This window comes from Leguminivora glycinivorella, chromosome 7 (assembly GCF_023078275.1).
Source record: "Leguminivora glycinivorella isolate SPB_JAAS2020 chromosome 7, LegGlyc_1.1, whole genome shotgun sequence".
NCBI lineage: Eukaryota > Metazoa > Arthropoda > Insecta > Lepidoptera > Tortricidae > Leguminivora > Leguminivora glycinivorella.
In genome coordinates, this window is record NC_062977.1 from 21,089,080 (window position 1) to 21,108,261 (window position 19,182).

General features: G+C 36.6%; 1 protein-coding gene across 6 annotated transcripts in view; it reads left to right on the plus strand.

The window, feature by feature from the left end:
- The window catches only part of LOC125228337 (E3 ubiquitin-protein ligase HECW2), a 166,041-nt gene that overhangs the window by 127,171 nt on the left and 19,688 nt on the right, over nt 1-19,182 (plus strand). The window contains exon 1 of one of the 6 annotated variants that reach the window (XM_048132872.1): nt 2,093-2,815. The exons of the other annotated variants lie outside the window; for them this stretch is intronic. Within the exon in view, the coding sequence (XP_047988829.1) occupies nt 2,775-2,815 (41 nt within the window). The 5' untranslated portion in view covers nt 2,093-2,774. Of the gene's footprint in view, nt 1-2,092; nt 2,816-19,182 lie in introns of those variants that run through there. 6 annotated transcript variants of the gene reach the window in all.

Consider the following 19,182-nt stretch of genomic DNA (forward strand, 5'->3'; position numbering starts at 1 on the left):
GTGCGTTCCAAATTAAAAAATCGATCCTTAGGTAGTGGACCTTGAGCTCCCACTTACACTGGTCATCATAAGTATAAAACGTTTCCGTAGGTCTCAATACAAATAACAGGAACCGTCGCGTGCGCAACAATGCATCTGCACTAACATTAAAGTAAAGTTTACCTTGCCTTTACAAATATAAGGTGTAATTTAGATTTACAAAAATGTAAAGTTTTCGCTACGCCCGCGGCGCAACTTTGGAAACAATTGCTTACAACACTTACAAGTAACAAGACGCAATTGAAGTTAAAATCAATGTGAGAGATAAATTATATATTACAAAGTATGTAGATTTAAATAAATCGACACAAGATGCTCACGATACCAAGTGGGGGATATGGTGGTATTTCTGGTTGTTTATTACTTACTAAACTCTGCCATAGAGGTGGTAGACCCACATGTTGCAAATGGTGACTGTTTTAGATGTGCTTATTCATGCCATGGTCATAAGAATTTGTGACATATGGTTTTGATGATATTGTAAACAGTACCAATTTTAAAATAGTAATGAGTTAGTTCTTCTCTTCTTAGCTAAGTAGCCCTTTTTAAATTGTTAGATTTAGTTGTTAGAAATAAAGTTAATTTATTTTTTAAACCCTATGGATAATTAAAAACACCATTTACAATTGTAAAGGCCATGCCAGGATAAGCTACTTAAGTGAATCTGCCCCCAGAGAGTTTTGGCTTGATTTTTTTTTTTATTGATTCGTCTTTGTATTAGTATCGAGTATGCCAAATTTCAGCTCCCAAAACTTTATAGTTTAATAATTAAAAAAAAAAAAAACTAAATTTGAACTTTCTTCGATTTTTTTTTCTGGGCAGCCGAATTTGACGCGCGTCACGTATATTGTGCATGTAGGTAGGACAATTATATTATATTAATTTTGTGTTACTGAATAGGAATGTAATCGATTGGCATAAAAAAAACTATTTGTAAAAAATAGTTTAATTTTTGTAGATAGGTATCTACATATGATTGATATGATACACTATGGGGGAAATGTGGAAAAAGTTTTCTACAATTTGTGGCTTTTTAGTACATTACCGGAAGTTCATCCCTAAGAAACTATTGATACTGAATAGGAATGGAATCGATTGACATCAGAAAAACACCATGTAAAAAATATTTTTTTTCATACAAATTGTATAAGAAAAATTTTTCTCAACACTGTGACTTTTTTTTATAAAAAAACATATTCATATTTTTTTTAGTGGCCAGTGTTTATGACGAACATGCACGTTTCTCTGGAGTTTGTCAGCGATTCGTTTTAACAAGCGTGTATGGGAGTAAAATGTATTGTGATGTATTCAATTAAAAAAAACACCTTGTTCTACCACAGATAACATTAAGTATTTATGTTCATTTGGTAGCTTATTAAAGAGGCTTACTTTGATGAAAAATCTGGAGGTGTCGCTTGCAGGATAATACTTAAAAAAAAAATATATTTTTTTTTAAGTTTCTGTATGGCAATATAACACAAAATTAATATCATATAATTTTCCTACCTACATGCACAATATACGTGACGCGCGTCAAAATCGGCTGCCCAGAAAAAAAATATCGAAGAAAATTCAAATTTCGTTTTTTTTTTAAATTACTAAACTATAAAGTTTTGGGAGCTGAAATTTGGCATACTCGACACTAATACAAAGACGAATCAATAAAAAAAAATCAAGCCAAAACCCGCTGGGGGCAGATTCACTTAGCTTATCCTGGCATGGCCTTTCATGCAATGTAATTTTTCACATTGTCAGTGAAGAACAGCGTCATAATTCATAATTTATAAACAGAAAACTCACAAAATAACGTTGTTATACTTACCGAGGTCTACATTGCAAAATTTCCAAAACCTTCAAAGCTCCTTCATTATAAACGCAATCGTCAAATCCACGCAACCTAAAACGCTTTTAAAAGCAAAATACTCAACTTTACGTTATACTACAAAGTTGTTCATAAACTGTATGACGCAAGCTTTCAGTCTGAAAGTGGAGCAAAGCTCGCCCCTACGGCGTAGCCGCTACGCTCACACCAGTCACAGTACTCACAGCCAGTGTCGCTCGAGCCGCGTCCACGAACGCACGTCTCGCGCGCGGGCCTACCTCTTACGACCCCGAACTTTTACAAAGAACTGCACTTAAAATAACTATTCTACAATAATAACATAAACATTTATAATTGGATTTTTTTGCTTATACGCCCAGTGATTATTTTATAAATTTGAAAAAAGAACGGTGAATCGAAACGTGCACCCCAGTGTTACATTACTTAAAACATCGAACGCAACTGGCTTTGAATTGAAAAAGAACGTTGATAACAGTCTCTACCGAAGATTCCAAACAATTTTAAAAGTAACAAGTGAAAAACGTCTGCTTAAGTGACATTTTGAAAAGTAACAAATGAAGTTGTCTGCCTAAGTGACAATTTGATAAGTAACAAGTGAACAACGTCTGCTTAAGTGACAATTTGTAAAGTAATAGTAAAAAACGTCTACTTAAGTGACAATTCGAAAAGTAACAAATGAAGAACGTCTAAGTGACAATTTGAAAAGTAACAAATGAACAACGTCTGACTAAGTGAAGTTTGAAGACCATTCGAAGAACTAGTTTTAGACAGAGTGTAGTGTGTGTTGTGGATATGTGGTACAGTCGCCACCATTAACCGGTACGCGGAGCTAGAGGCCCGGGGGCTGCGCGGGGCCCGCCGGCGCCAGTTCGTCAAAGGTTGGAAGAAGACCATGGGGGTCATATCCAAGACCTTCGGCGTCGTCTTCAGTCTGTAAGTCCTCCAAATATCTACAAACTTATCAAGCACAACGGTTGAGTTAAAGAGATCATGTCCACAATTAGGAGAACTTGTTCGTGTTCTTAATCTTGCAGAAAATAATTGACTTCAATCTTAGATGATTGGTTAAATTCGATTACATTTGGAATGATAAAAATGGTCATATTGTCTCTCATCATGGAAAACGAGCGTTCATCTGTCGATCATTGTTTCTCCTTACATATGTAAATGACCAGCTACCGTCATAATTCATAACAAAGCTTCTCATTTGGAAAACAAACAATAGCTCCTCTACGAGTAAGCTGTCAATCAAAATTATCATAGCGTTATAATTCCGGTAAGCGTTTTGACGTCCAACCTGCGTTTCACAATCAAGTTATTTTTGTGTATCGCCCCAATTTATCAGCGAAACGTAGAGGTAATAAAGCGTTACCCGGTTTAGTTTAGCCGCTTGCGCAAGCGTTCCTATTCGCACGATGCGCTGTCACTGCGCTGCGTCAGCTGCGTGAGGTGCGTCCGACATTACAAAAAAAAATTATATACCGTAAAATCACCTAACTAATAATCCAAATCTCCCAACTATGGTCCAAAATTAACTGTAAATATTTCGTTCAGTTGTTACTATATTTTTTGTAGTTCTAAGGTACAGGGACTATAGTTGGGACTTGGGAGGTTCTACGGTATTCGATTTGTTGTAACGTGTATGTATTTCTTAACCCGTCACGTCACCACACGGGCCAATCAAATTGTATCATTGACAGAAACATCACTGGTCTGAAGCGCGACTGTTTTAAGGACTAGGTCCGGACCTAGAACGGCAAAATATTGTAGCAGTCTACGAATATGAACATGGCCTTATATCATGATGATACTAATCCGAAATATTGCATTCAAACGATAGTTTTAAACAATTGCAAGACCAGATTTGGATAAGCCGTAGCGGCAATGAAGGCAATTGTCTGCCCAGCGCCGTTTAACCTCTCGTATGCTTAGGAGCAGATCTGCTCCATATTGTTTCAACTTTAACATGTAGTTATTATGACTAATATATTAATGACAATTTTTTGACAGACGCATACGAAAGGTTAAGACCCCGATCCCTTTCTAGATCTACCTGCCAAGAAAGGGCTCCAAAACATAACCCTTCTTAGTTTATCTGGCCCCTCGATATCTTGTTACCATGTTGTAAATATGGAGACTAAACAATACAGAAATTTTAGAGGAGCATAAACAAATTACTGTTTTTTCCATGACGGATATGTCACGTGCAGATGCGTGCAGTTAATCCAAAAAAAAAGAACATCATTCGGTATTCATCCCCTATTATTCATGACGACTTTTTATTCAATATAAAATACAGATACTTTACAAAGCAGCTTCAAATTACTTATATAAACATTTTTTATAGAATTTCGTGGTGTGACGCCCAAATACTAAAGTTGATTTACTGTTTCTGAAAAAACCTGAATACATTACAATGTGCATTATCTACAGATAATGTACTATCAGCTGCAAAAGTGCATGGCGAATTTATCAATGAATTCATCAATAATTCCTCCATGCACTTTGGCAGCTGATATAGTACATATTTAAAAGCTCTACCAAAGCATAATTGCTAAATGAATCTTGAACGAGTGCCGAAAAATTTAACAGCAAATGGGGTACCTACATAGCCCCTAGAGAGTTGAGCTTTTTCGTAGAATCAAAAAATAATCTCTGATATAACTTTACACAGTGGTGGATCCGAAATAGAGACTAATCGACCCATCGAATTTGAATAGATATAGCAAAAAAGTCTACCCCTTCTTTCTACCAAACTTCCTCAAAACATTAAGGTAAATCATTCCCTTGTCGGAAGTGCGTAAAACGTAAGGTGCGCAAGAGCATAACAAATGTGTTTACTCTCATGTCTCCATTCATTCGCTTCCGGCTCTCTCGTGCTTTCCTATTGGTTATGCAAAAATTACGCCACGCTGATCTTACCATTAATCTGGCTCGCTTGTCATTGTTTCTGTAATTAATGTGTTCACACGGCTCGCTTTCAGCTCTTGTTTCGTTGTCACACGTTCAGGTCTTCATTATCTAATAGGTATGATGTTCGCCTTAACCATTGAGAAGCTCCGGGTGGCACAACTTTGCCAGTATCTTTGTCTCTTGCGCTAGAAAAAAAAATTGCTCACGTTGTGGTGCCAGGGACTTAGTACTAAAGGCAGTAAGATCGCCGTTTTGTATTTTCTGAATATTTGCATATAGACACTTAAAACAAACATGTTTGTGGTTCTGTGAAAATTAGAGCACTATTGCTAAATTCTTTTACAATAGGCTCCCGAAGTGTTTGAGCATAAATCGGAATCGTAGAAGGGATGCTTTTACAGCTTCTACTGGGATTCTCTACTTATTACATTCAGCATTTAGTAAAAACACAATTATTTAACACACATCTATAACGAAACTAATAATAGTCTCCCGGTTAAACATCTGTATCTAAATATGTTAAATAATTTGTAGGTAAGGTACCTATTCCTAAAGCTGCAATTCTATTGGATTGTGATACCTATAAAGAGTGTTCTAATGTACAAATATACAACTCAGATTCAAATCGTACTCCGTAATTTTGTGCCTATCCTATCCCACTTCAAAGTTCAGTAACATCGCCAGTTCAATTCAACCGACCACTCGACGTCTTTTACAGCCTTTTTATCCTATCTACACTATCATGCATTATAATTAAAGCAATTATTGCGACGTCTGGGTACGATAAAATGATAAAATCTATTCGGTGGTCAAGGTACTGGTGACCCTTATTGTGTGCAACCAAGGACGCATCATCCACTATGTTGATTATTTCTAAACTTTAATATCAAAGCATATAAGGTTCAAGAATAAACAGTAAAAATAGTAGTACTAGTGTTAATTCCTATGTAATTACTACAACAATACGTTATTATGCCAACATTAACACAGAAGCGCGGAAAAATTGCGCGTTAACACGAGATGTTGATTATATTGAGAGGGGAATTACAGTAATCTTGTGTGTGGTGTCATTATTGAAAAGACATCCTGGATTGGATCAAATGACTAATGTATGGTGTACGAAGATTCGAATAGACAAATACCTTCTCGTAACTATGTAATTACGTTACACGCTTGAGTAACTTAGTAGAGTAGACCGGACCGTAGCCGGACTCTTTTACTAAAAATTGTTTTTTTTTTACGATAGATAATAGTAGGTATTTGTATTTCTGTATCGTATATATGAAACTGCACGGGAAGCATGGTCGCGCGATAGACGATAAAATAGCAAGTCCCTATCGCACTATTTGTAAGTGCGATAGGGACGGCCTGATATTTTATCGTCTATCGCGCGACCATGCTTCCCGTGCTGAGGTCGAAATCATATCGATTTATGTTTTTCTTCTTTCGCCCGAGGCGAGTACATTATTTTTTTTCTACGTCGCAAAAGCGATAAGTTTTAGCTTAGCGGGCTGAATTTTAACACTCACCGGGAGGATCAGAAAAAAAAACTAAATATGCTTGCCATAACATTTCCAACTCATTCCCCAATTAGTTAAACCTAAGATACGTACCACAAACGAAAGTTAAGCCTTATAAAGCTCAAGCCTGATCGATATCTCGGCGAGCGTATAATTTAGATCGGGATAGACAGCCGTGACGTCAGCTGCGCACGCGCCGGTCTGTTCCGCAAATGTGGATTTCACTCCTTGCTCCTTATTTGATATGAACTGATTTGGTTGACCATTGCCGCTTTTGAGCCCAGTTTCTCGTGCTTGCGTGTCTATAAATCGAAAACGAAGGACCATTTACCTATGGTCTGCCATAGATTTGCTAGGATCTAGCAGATTTAATAAATGACATACCCAAAACCAGTCTAGAATCTAGATAATAGACTATTTGGCAACTATTGCTCAAAGATTATATTCGACTGTACTGGAATGTTAACTGCCAACTCAAAAAGGAAATAGACCAGTATATTTCTACAGTACAGGAATCCGAACTTGCTCTGGAAGCCCCACCGGAAGAGATCCCTTAAACCGATGACTTCCCCTTTCTACTACCACTAAAGATTTTAGAATACCTACTGAGCATTCTTTCGTGTTCGGTCTCTGTCACTTGTCCTCCGGAAATCCAGACAGAAACACCGCACATTTTACTATCCAACTCCTTTACCATCCTCCGAAACCATTAACGATACAGTATCACTCATAATGGCTTTACATAACAGCAATAGTACTTAAAAACCACGGCCAAAGCTGCACCGCCTCGTTCCGTACCCCATAAAGGCTGATTAATCTCAACTATTATGATAATACTCCGGTTTCCTCGGCAATTAACTTGCCAAGTAAAGTTCAGCAACATTTCCAAATACCCTTTGCCCTTAAGGGTTTCAAGTTTCTAAACAAGACTATTTTTAAAGCGTGAAATGTTACAGAATCCGATCGATAAGCTTGTCTCCTTTATTCTTTGAAGGCGGGAAAAGGATGGGTGTAATATGTAGGTCGTCTGTTGAAATTAAGGCGGCGCAATAATCATTAGGCCGGAGCGGACATCAGATAAATAGCTCATGTCCAACAAATTGTAAACTGTGAGGGACAAAAATAGGATACGCCTTTCGGCTTGCCGACGGAGAGCGCACACTGCATCCTTTGATTCCTTTGGATCTCTAATCCTGATTTTAAGACGTACGTAGATTAGATACCACACATTAAGAAATAACTTTTATAGGTTACTACCTATAGGTTCTTGAATAGGGATGACAAATCAAAAAAAAATCTGAAAAAGACACGATTGTCTTTTCGTAACAAATTTTAGGAATTTTAAATTTCTGCAGCAACGCGTAAGTTAAATAACTACTGGAGCATTGAGAATTTTTGTTAATTTGTCTGAAGTCGAAAATATTTATGTTAAACAAATAAAACGGCCTCAGCACAATTGCCATTTTCCACACCTCGACACACATGTACCAGTCCACTAACAAACACAATTCGCCACGCCACTAAACTTACTATTTGTGTTGAAATTGCACCAAATGACTAATGAGCATAACTAGGAAATGGGTATTCCTAAGGAACCCTAAGATACCTATTGTCTAAGATCTTGCGGTGGCAGTAATGACGTAGAAGTACCTTCGCGGTTTTGCCCGTCGGGTCCCGTTGGTTCCAATCTTTGGAATCGACGGTGGCGAAATAAAGTTGACGGATGGCTGTCAGCGACGTGCAAGTGCAATCTTGTTTACTGCTATTGGAGATTAATTTGAAATTTATGTAGCTTTCACACGTGCAGGAATCATTGGGAAATCTGCAAAGATCAGAACTACCTACTTTTTCTTACGTACATAATAAAGTAGCTAGTCGTTGCGGACCAAGAAATAAAGCAAATTTAGTAGAGTGACGTGTCAAATATTTGTTTAGAAATAATGTCATACGTCAATAACTCTCATCAGCAACTTCCCATAGTCAAACAGGAAGAGCTTCGCTGTACGAATTTTCTGTACGTGGAACAGTGTTCGTGTACAATATAATGCAAGCGTCAAAACGACGAGAGAGAATATCAGACCGTAATAAATTTGCAAGTAATTAGCAAGCTGTTTAAATACTTGAAATACCAGACACATGTGTACAAATAAAACCCCTTTGCCGCTATCTCGGATAGACGGTTGCCGCGTAGCCGAACCATTGTACTTCGGATTTGACCGATTTCTGGAAGGCGGCGGCGATCAAAAGGATCGGCCACCCTCCATTATGCGCGCGCGCACCGTGTCCAAAAACATATACACTTTCATACTTTACACCACGGTAATAAAGCACAAGCTTGTATATTTATTTTAACTGTTCCTAGGCGATAGAAGGCTGTAAAACCAAAAAGACTTACGTACATTTTAGTGACAAACTTTGATAAACTCTTTTACTTTTAGCGTTAGAAGAAAGCAATAAAGAAATTCTCCTTTGTCGGAACACTATAAAATAAATAAAAGAAAGTATGTACCTAGTTAAAATGTAACAAAAGCTCCCGAAGCTTATCGCTGATAAGACATAAAGTTAGGACAAGCCTAAGTGACTAATTATGAAAATCATTAGCATAACGATAACATCGCTATGTTATCGTTATAACCAGTGAAAGGAACGGACAATGGTTAGGTATTTCAACGATTTAAAATAATTAACAATTCCAAAACATAACCGGAAGCAAATAAAATAAAAATCTAAAACAAAATTATATCCCTTAAGGTGTGATTTATTTGCCAGTATTGGTTTTAAATTAACTATTAACAGGGACTGGACTTAAATTTTTATGTGTATCGTAAATTTAGTTCTTTCGAGACGTATCGTACTCCCATATCGTTAGTCACGGGGCCGATGGAACCGTCGTAAAACGTAATAGTTCGGTAATCGGTGGATATGGGAACTATTGTAGATCTCGATACGATATCAGAGAATAAATATTACTTACGTACAGAAAGGACACTTCAAAATCGAAGTTTGACAGCGGTTCGGGTCGGGTGTTTTTTACTTTACGCATGGCGCTATCCCTTTGACCTATTTAGGGTTGTCAAAAGTCACATAATTAGCTAATTTGTAGTAGCGCATGCAAAAGCACGTCAAGTTGCACCAACCCTAATAATGGCTACGTAGCAATGCGAGACTCTTAGATTTGAATAAATTTGGGATTTGCAAAATAGACTAGTTGTAGTTACAGCTCGCCAAAAAATGTTTTAATCAAAAATGTAGTGATGTAGTCCAAACAAACCACAACTCAGTGTTTTAGTAAGTCGAATACGAGATCGCTAAAGTTACTGCTAGATAACCAAAAAGCTAACTTAAAAATGTAGTCCGATCGAACAAATCACAACTAGACCGCTTTCTTCATACGGTTTAATACGAATGTGTGTAAGTTTGTAATCCGTCGCGTCCGATCGGCCGTCACGTTCTGGTCTGTGTGCGTAGCCCAATGCACAAACACTCACGATAATATATTTTCGTAGCTATCTATCTCTATCGTTCTTACGTATTGGCGCGACAGAGCCAGACTACATTTCTGCGTCGTTTCGGTGGCGTTTCGCGTCGCAGAAATGCCATTCGGCTACGGGGCATGGACAGTCGCCATCGCCATCCAATATATCGGAGCTGCCAAAGCTCTCACAAACGGTCGAAACACTCACTCTAACGTCTGGACAATAGAGGCGTGTTTCGATACTTGTGAACGTTTTGGCAGCTCCTGGCCCCGTAGCCGAAAGGCATTTCTGCGACGCGAGACGCCACCGAAACGCCGCAGAAATGTAGTCTGGCTCTGTCGCGCCAATACGTAAGAACGATAGAGATAGATAGCTACGAAAAAGATATTATCGTGAGCGTTTGTGCATTCGGCTACGCACACAGATGTCGACTGGACAAACAGCATGCTACGGATTATACGGCGTGTGGAGAATCGGCGCTTTCGTGCGTGTTGTTTTACCATAGTAAATTAGATTTTTTTCTTATTGCTATCTTCGATTCAATACTAGTTTACGGTCATAAGTTCCTCCGTGTGGTTGGTTAAAAAGAGTACATCTTCAGATGATAGATGTTTTAAATTAGACTCGCATTGCAATATATAGGTAAGAATTATGTAATTGCAAAACTGTTTTATTGAATATTTAGTTAAAATTGACTTAAGATAGTTCTACAATCTCTCTACATGGCCTAATTTTGAAAATTATGATCAATGCAAAGTTAGCTAAAGAAGAAGAGGCAATAAAAAAAATCTTAACTATAAAGCTCCCGTGAGACTCATACATATTTAAAATTATTTTAAGCGGGTTACTCACGTATTAAGTCGATATAGCGTTCGACATGTTTCGGTTCAATTTCGAGAACCTTTCTCAAGAGTAGCGACACCCCGCCTTTACATGTCGAGAGCGCGACGCATACTGCGGGCGCTTGCTCGGTGCGCGCGGCTGCTCTCGAAATTGAACCGAAACATGTCGAACGCTATATCGACTTAATACGTGAGTAACCCGCTTAAAATAATTTAAAAAAAAAAATCTTGTCCAAAAACGACCAAATTCTCGTATTTTAACATATTCTCATCTCATCTCATCACAAAAGTAATTAATACAAGCGTCCTTTCGTCAAGGACAGGAGGACTGGTTACTGCCGTTACTGGTTACTACAATGTCTGTAATGCCACCGGGCCCACTACGTATGTTCAACCTTCCTACAAGATTTTTTAACGGGTTCGTTGAATGAACCAACAGTTTTGATCCTAGAGAGCTACAGAAAAAGACAAAAATGGTCTGGTATTGGTATTTTCGCACATTGCTGCATCTCATCACACACTAAAGTAATGAATATAGCGTCCTTCGCCAAGGCAGACGGGAGGACTGGTTACTAGACACAATGTGTACAATGCCACCGGGCCCACTACGAACGTACGTTCAACCTTCGCACTCGTACGACTAGTATCTTCAACGGCAACGGGTTTGTTGAATGAACCAACAGTTCGATTGCAGAAGAACGGAGAAATTTCTGAAGTTGTTTTGTCAATCGTGATAAATAACTAATTAATAAAGTTAAGGACAATCGGAAAGATTTTAAGATATCTTACTTAACTGTTTAAATGTAAATACAGTCGCTACTTGGCCTTTAACTGTCATGATGAGATACTGCATTCTTAGGTACTTACTTTAAAATATGATCATGTGAAGAATATCGTGTGAGCGTAGAAAATACCAGTGGATTTATAATTATAACTTATTTATGTATGTTTAGGTATCTTAGTTATAGCGACATAAGCCCATTATTTCAATTATCATGTCATCTTGATATCTTTAAAGTAAATCTTATCTGCAATAAGTAAGGTTGTGTTTATACGAGCAAGTCGGTTAGATATAACATTCGATATGCCCTCAAAGTATGGTAATTTTAGCACCTAACATAGCGCACCTTGCTATGCACATATAAACTGCCGTTAAGTTACTACATATATGCATTAAAATTTAAAATGACCAACTGCATCGTAAGCAGACTTATTGATGAGTCACCCCAATTAATGATGCAGATAAGCGTCATAATTGAACATTTAAGATTGTCTATCTTGCGACGACATGTCTCCAAATGGTAGTAAAGTGACGTGACGTGCGTCTGCTGCAAATGATTCGAACTTAACGTACAGTCAACAACACAGCTCTGAATACAAAGTGCCAAACATATGTATACAGAACTTTATTGCACAGCTGTGTTGTTGCCTGTAATGAGAATGCACTTGAATGCAAACAATGTAAACATAGGTTATACTCTTGAGGTTCCTTCAGTGCAAAGACGTACTTGAGATCAAAATACGTTTGATCGGATCAAAATCTTTGTGTTATTATTTTGATGGTGAAGGGCGAAAGAAATGAAGTAAGAGGTCCAATTGTTTTACCAGTTTTTTAAAGAGGCGATGTTATGCTTTGAAAATCTTGTAAACACTAAATAAATATGCAAAAAGATCAACATTATGCTCGTTAATAGGTATCAAGCACCTGGTAGTTATATAAACCATTTACAATCATACAGGCCTACGCCCCAACAGAAAGTTCCTCACGAAAAGACAGAAATATTTTACAAAGACTTAGAAACGGCACATAAATTGAATACCACAAAAAACATAATCACAATGGGTGACTTCAATGCTCAGATAGGTAAACCAAAAAACTTTGAAAACAGAATTCTAGGAAAACATGGCATTGGAACAAGAAGTAAGAGAGGAGAAATGTTACTCCAATTTGCTTACGAATACAACATGAAAATCATCAACAGCATGTTTAAGATCAAGGATAAGAACAAATGGACTTGGATTTCGCCAGACAAGGACACAAGAAATGAAATTGACTACATAATGACGACTATTCCACAAATGTTCTCAAATTTTGAAATATTGAAGTCATTTCAGTTTGCCTCCGACCATAGACTAATCAGAGCGACCCTCAACTTAAAAACAACTAGAAGAATAAGACGTCAATTCACAGACGTACCAACCCAACTAAAAACCATAGAACAACAAGACATCTTTAGAGAAAATCTATCACTTCATTTACCACATCTGCTACAGTCACGTGAAGAATATACAGTGGAAGAATACAGCCAAAAGATTGAAAACTCTATAAAAGACAGCTTAAGAAACTTAAAAAACAAGTCAAACAGAAATATCTTGTCAAATGAAGCTTTACAACTCATAAAGGAGAGAAGCACCTTACAGAATAAAGCATCGCTAACACACGAAGACAAACAAAATTTAAAAATATTATATAAGAAAACAAACAAAGAAATCAAGAAATGCTATGAGTCATACAGAATGGAAACCATTAGGAGACATCTAGAATTGTCCCGAAGCACCAAAAAAGGAATCAAAGAACTAAAAACCACTAAGGAATGGATCCCTACTCTTCATCAGACGGATGGTAAGAAAAGCAAGTCACGCCAGGATGTCATAAACATAGCTACAGAATTCTACACAAGGTTATATAGTCAACCTAACTCTATTCAAGAAGAGGAGATAAACACCCATAGCATATCTTCAAACATTGAAAAGTTTCAAGAACAAGAGATTCTCATATTATTAAATTAAAACAGGACTTAATCGCGTAAAACTTACGTTTTATATTTAACCCGACGTTTCGGACATGACATTACGTCCGTGGTCACGGGTAGACTGGCTGGGAGTTGTATCAACATCTTCTAGCTGTACGAGTTTTTCGAACTACCCGCACTTGATTGTCATCAGTCACTTTTACGCTAGGGTTGCCACTCTGCCTACATAAAGAACGAAGATCGTGTTAGTTTAAATCAATATATTATAAGAGATTCTCAAACAAATACACAAGTTAAAATCTGAAAAGAGCCCAGGTCCTGACGGGATTGCCAACGAACATATTAAATATGGAAAAACACTACTAATAACCCCGCTAACCATCTTATTCAACAAAATTCTTGAAGAAGAACATGTACCATAAAGCTGGAAAAAATCCGAAATAATACTCTTATATAAAAAAGGAGATCCAGGAAACATTGGCAATTATCGTCCAATCAGTATTATGCCATGTCTCTATAAACTGCTGTCTTCAAGCTTACTGGAAAGAATATCACCAATTATCGACAAACATCAGCCATGCGAACAAGCCGGTTTCAGGAGAGGCTTTAGCACTACAGATCATATTCATGTGATTGAGCAAATTATAGAAAAATACATGGAATTTCAAAGACCACTTTTCTTAGCCTTCATTGACTACAAAAAAGCCTTTGACAGTATTTCACACAAAAGTATATGGGAAGCTCTAAACAAACAAGGAATAAATAACACATACATAAACATCTTAAAAGATATATACTCCCAGAGCACAAGTAGAGTTAAACTAGACAGATTAGGCACAGATATAGATATTGAACGTGGAGTAAGGCAGGGCGACCCACTTTCTCCAAAATTGTTCATAGCTGTTCTTCAAAATTTGATGAGTGAATTACCATGGTCAGAAAAAGGAATTTGTGTAAGTGGAAAATATATAAACAATTTGAGATTTGCGGACGACCTAATACTGCTGTGCGAAAACCCATCCAAACTGGAGTCAATGATAAATGAATTAATGGCCGCTAGCGCAAATGTAGGACTAGAGATGAATCTCGAAAAAACTAAACCTATGACCAATAATAAAGAGATACCAATTTTAGCAAACAACACTGCACTCGAATATGTCCAAAAATATATATATCTTGGTAAACAAATATCATTTAACCCTGAAAGACATACAGAAGAAATAGAAAGAAGAATAGCCAATACATGGAAACAATTTTGGGCGCATAAAGAAATCCTTAAATCACAACTTCCGATACACCTCAAGAAAACAGTAATGAACTCAACCATATTATCTTGCCTTACCTATGGCTGTCAAACTTGGACCCTAAACCAGTCAACCAAAAATAAAATACAGACCACGCAAAGAGCAATGGAAAGAAGCTGTTTAGGCATCAAGTTAAAGGACAGAATAAGATGCTCAGATATTAGACAGAAGACGCAAGTAACTGATGCCTTACGCTTTGCTCAAAGCATGAAATGGAGATGGGCGGGTCACGTGGCAAGGCTAAACGATGACAGGTGGACAGGAAAGGTTACAAAGTGGAAAGGACCACAGGGATCAAGAAAGAGAGGACATCCACTATCCAGGTGGCAGGATGACATTGTGGCTACTGCAGGCAAGGAATGGCAAAGCATGGCAAAAGATAAAATAAAATGGAAACGGCTGGAGGAGGCTTTTACCCAGAAGGGGTCTACAGAATACAATCAATAATAAAAACTAAATCAAAAGAAAATCTTTCTGTAGAATAATAAAGCTTAAATAAATAAATAAATAAATAACCTGGTAGTTATTTATTCGACATCAGTTCTACATATGTCATGCAAACCAAATAGATTTCCATTACATTTTCTCGGAAACGTTCCTATTTGTCATACTATGTACCTACCACAGTCAACATCAGTACTTTTTGTACTGAGACCGGCTCTCCGTGAACATAATTGTATTACGATCGAAAAACATTTTGAACTAAATCTGAACCTGTGCAGGAATTTAATTATTTATACCTACATGAGTTTCTAAACTAAAGGAAGTCCCTATATCTTAATTAAACAAGCCTTATTGATCGAAGGACAATATCTTTACGATTTGCCAATAATTGTTCACGCCTGCGCAGGCGCGCGGCGGGCGCGGCAATCGGTCAGCGTCCTTGTTTCCTGCCCATGTGTGATAACTTATTTTCGCTAATTTACTTTGCGAACCTTTTTACTTCTACAAATATTTATAAAAAAAAACTTGGAGATAAATTACTTAGATAAGTACCTAGTACCTTTAACTAATGTGTTTTAGATAGAAAGTTAAGTTGACAACAATACCATTGATAGCCTGTATACGATGGTTCGAAGTAACAAACGTCATAATTTCATAAAAGTTTGATAACACTTGCACTCCAGTATTTTTTTATGTAAAACGTCAGAGAAAGTATCTCTCTACTTACAAATTTCACCAAACATTTTAAACATAAACTAAAAGTGACCCTACAAGTAATAATTGCAACTAAAATTAATGAAATGAATGAAAATGAGTGTTGGAATCGCCTGCTTGTGCTATCTGGAGACACTGGGATGGGACTATGTACACCACATATGGAATCCAGAGTGTATAATTTATTATAGTTTTAGTTTTTTTTTAGATGTAATAAATAAATAATATGTAAATGTAACTAACATAGGTTTAAGGGAATGTACACTAACACTATGGATTTTTTCCGAAATAAAAATTATTGAATTGAATTATTGAATTGAAAAAGTTGAAATTATTCTGATAATTTTTTGTGATTTGGATCCTTTTCCTGAAACTACGTCCAAGTAGGTATTAGTCTTTAAAATGTACTTTTATGGTGATAATGCACAACGATACGAAAACACAAAAAATACCCGCATAGTAAAGGTAATGTAGAGAGTAATCCACTTCCATATTACATAAGCAATCATTCTCTAAATCTACATTTAATGCATGCACGTAATATATATTTCCGTACAGTAATCTACAAGCTAACACTCGTGTTATGTAGCATTATGGCTTTATAACAATTTACACTAATATACTCATGAAAGCCGACACATGTTAAATCTTAGTTACAGTCATTTTCAATTAATTTTATTGCCCACTCAATTGTTAATGTAATAAACACATTTGCATTGATACAGAGTGATTTCATCATGTGTTTGACTTGTCTAAGTTTAACCATACTCATGTCGGGTGAAAGTACCTACTACATATTGATTATGAACAAATTATGGAACTAGCTCCGAACCCGAAGCCGCAAAAGAAAGTGCCTGTATTTTCTATAAAACATCATAAGTTTTGTTTGCGAATTCCGCAGTTATTCAGTAGCTATATCGTACTTAATATTTACTTCTCAAGAGTATAGTTAGAGTTAGACATTATAAGTCATTCTGAATAATTGCATAAACAAGGTACATTTGTTTTGTTACGGGTATGATATTTAACGTAATTATAATTATGTTTGATAATCTAAACTCCGAAGGTTCGACAATGTGCCTAATTAGATAATTATCTGCAGAGATGATCCTAAATAATATAGTATGGTAGATGTATCCAATTTAAATCATTATACTTAATTTTCCCAAAGTAAAATTTAGGCGGCAGACTATTATATTTTTATATCATTTATATCAGCAATAAATTATGTTTGTAACCGTAATTTACAGTAAGCTTCTACTTCGAAATTCTCTAGTACGATCACGAAACAGGTGAGCTCTTATTATGAATCGTTTATTTACGAACTACATTAACTGACGTATTAACATGTTTTTAAACTCGTGTAAATAAGTATTGAGAAATATGAACAATTTCTTTTTCATATTTTCCGGTTCCATGAAAAGAAAATGCAATACTTCATATAAAGTTATTACATTTTGCATCAGAAAGTCACAAAGTCTTGGACCGGTAAAAAAGAACAGATGAAACATATTTGTACATTCATCGTTTAAATTAATAAAACAAAAGAAACACCAACAAAGAGACCAAATGTGCTTAAAGCCTTTCGCCAACTTTCCACAGATACATACATACAATATGTAGCATCAAACACATTGCGATATTCCGCCATGTGCTCGGCTTTCAGTTAACGTTCAAATTAGCAAATTACCCTTCTACATTTTTCAATGTGGACCTTACTCCATAGTAACAAAATGTAATTTATCGTGGTACAATTTATGATAAGCTAATTTGCATGGCTGACTGTACATACAGGATGATTATTGAGTCATGTGCATCTACGGCGTGAATATATGGGCATACTGAGCAACTTTACTACGGAATGGAACCAATGCCAAAATCTCAAAAAAAAATGGGTTGTTTGTTACAGATTGACTTCCTTGGCATTTTAGATGGTAGAGGTAGAGTGTCCTTTTTCCATTTTTTTCCAAAAACGGATTTACTACCACAGCACACCTCGGACACTGGCCATCAAATATATGAAAGAGGTGCGTTCCTAGCACACAGTCTAAGCTCGTGTAGGTGAACGCGTACTAAGCTTGTATGAGTGAAATATGACAGGTCGATTGTTCGCATTTTTGACAGGCGGTAACTGTGAGGTAACCGAGAGGAGGTGGGTGGCACTTTCAGCGGGGAGCGGGAGTGGCCATACTGTACGATAGTACTCTTTATTATACTGTGACCACAGGTAGTAAAAGTTGCTGAATTTGACCAACTATGAATATGCACTACTATAATGATGATTTGTTAATTTTACGCCATGAATTTTTGCATGTCACAAAACAAACACCCTGTATGCTTCCATTAGTGTTGTTTAAAAAAGGAAATACATTGTCCTTACACCAGGGGGTCAGCTGGGCCCGTATTGTGTGCATTGACTTCCTCTGCAATTAATTACTTACAAAAGGCAAACACAGTCGTTTGCTCATTGTATGGACAGTAACTGTGTAGAGAATAAACATAGCACATCCTTTTTAGCTGTTTAATTGTGTTGATATATCAGGGCTTGGCTCTCCTTTCATGAGGCACACCCTTAACCATAAAATGCTTTTATAACCTTAACTATAGCAATCACATATACCACCTTGTTGAAAAATGTTTTGCCCGATGTCCAGTCACTTAAGTTAGGCACTATTGCGCAAAAAAAAATTTAGTCCTAAAAGTTCTAGTAAATTTAGAAAAAGGAGCAAATTTAAATGGTCATTATGAAAAGGACAATTTCTACTCCCATGCAAAAATTTCCGACATTTTTAAATGCTACAACGATATAACCGAGGGCATTGATGATGCAGTTAAATCGGTACCTGCAAAAAATAACTAGTTCACTCAAGGAAGCGCACAGTACTACATAGTATTAATATCAAATTAAAATTACAGTTTTTCCATGTACAAAAAGAAGCAACATATGGCCTTTGTACTTATTAATAGAGCGCGCACTGTTGTGCAAATATTGCCTGCCGTCCGGAAGTCCTTCATATCGTAATATCCTTAAAAACCTAAACAGAATGCTACAGTTATTGTTCATATGCTAATTCAATGACCTTGTATCGTATTGTTTACTTGTCCAGAAATGTTCAGCTTATTAGCACTGTTTCATGTCAAATAAAACGGATTGTGGTGTAAATAGGTACAACATTAGTTCCTTGTTTTTATTTTAGTATTTTCATGTTTTTACACATTTTGTCAATTTCCCGGTTTTAATGTTTTCAAGGTACGCGGGTTGGTCTTTAAACTGTTCTTAAGTTGACTCTAGACGACGCTGCACGCTGATAGAAAAATTTTCCTTCCCTTCTAC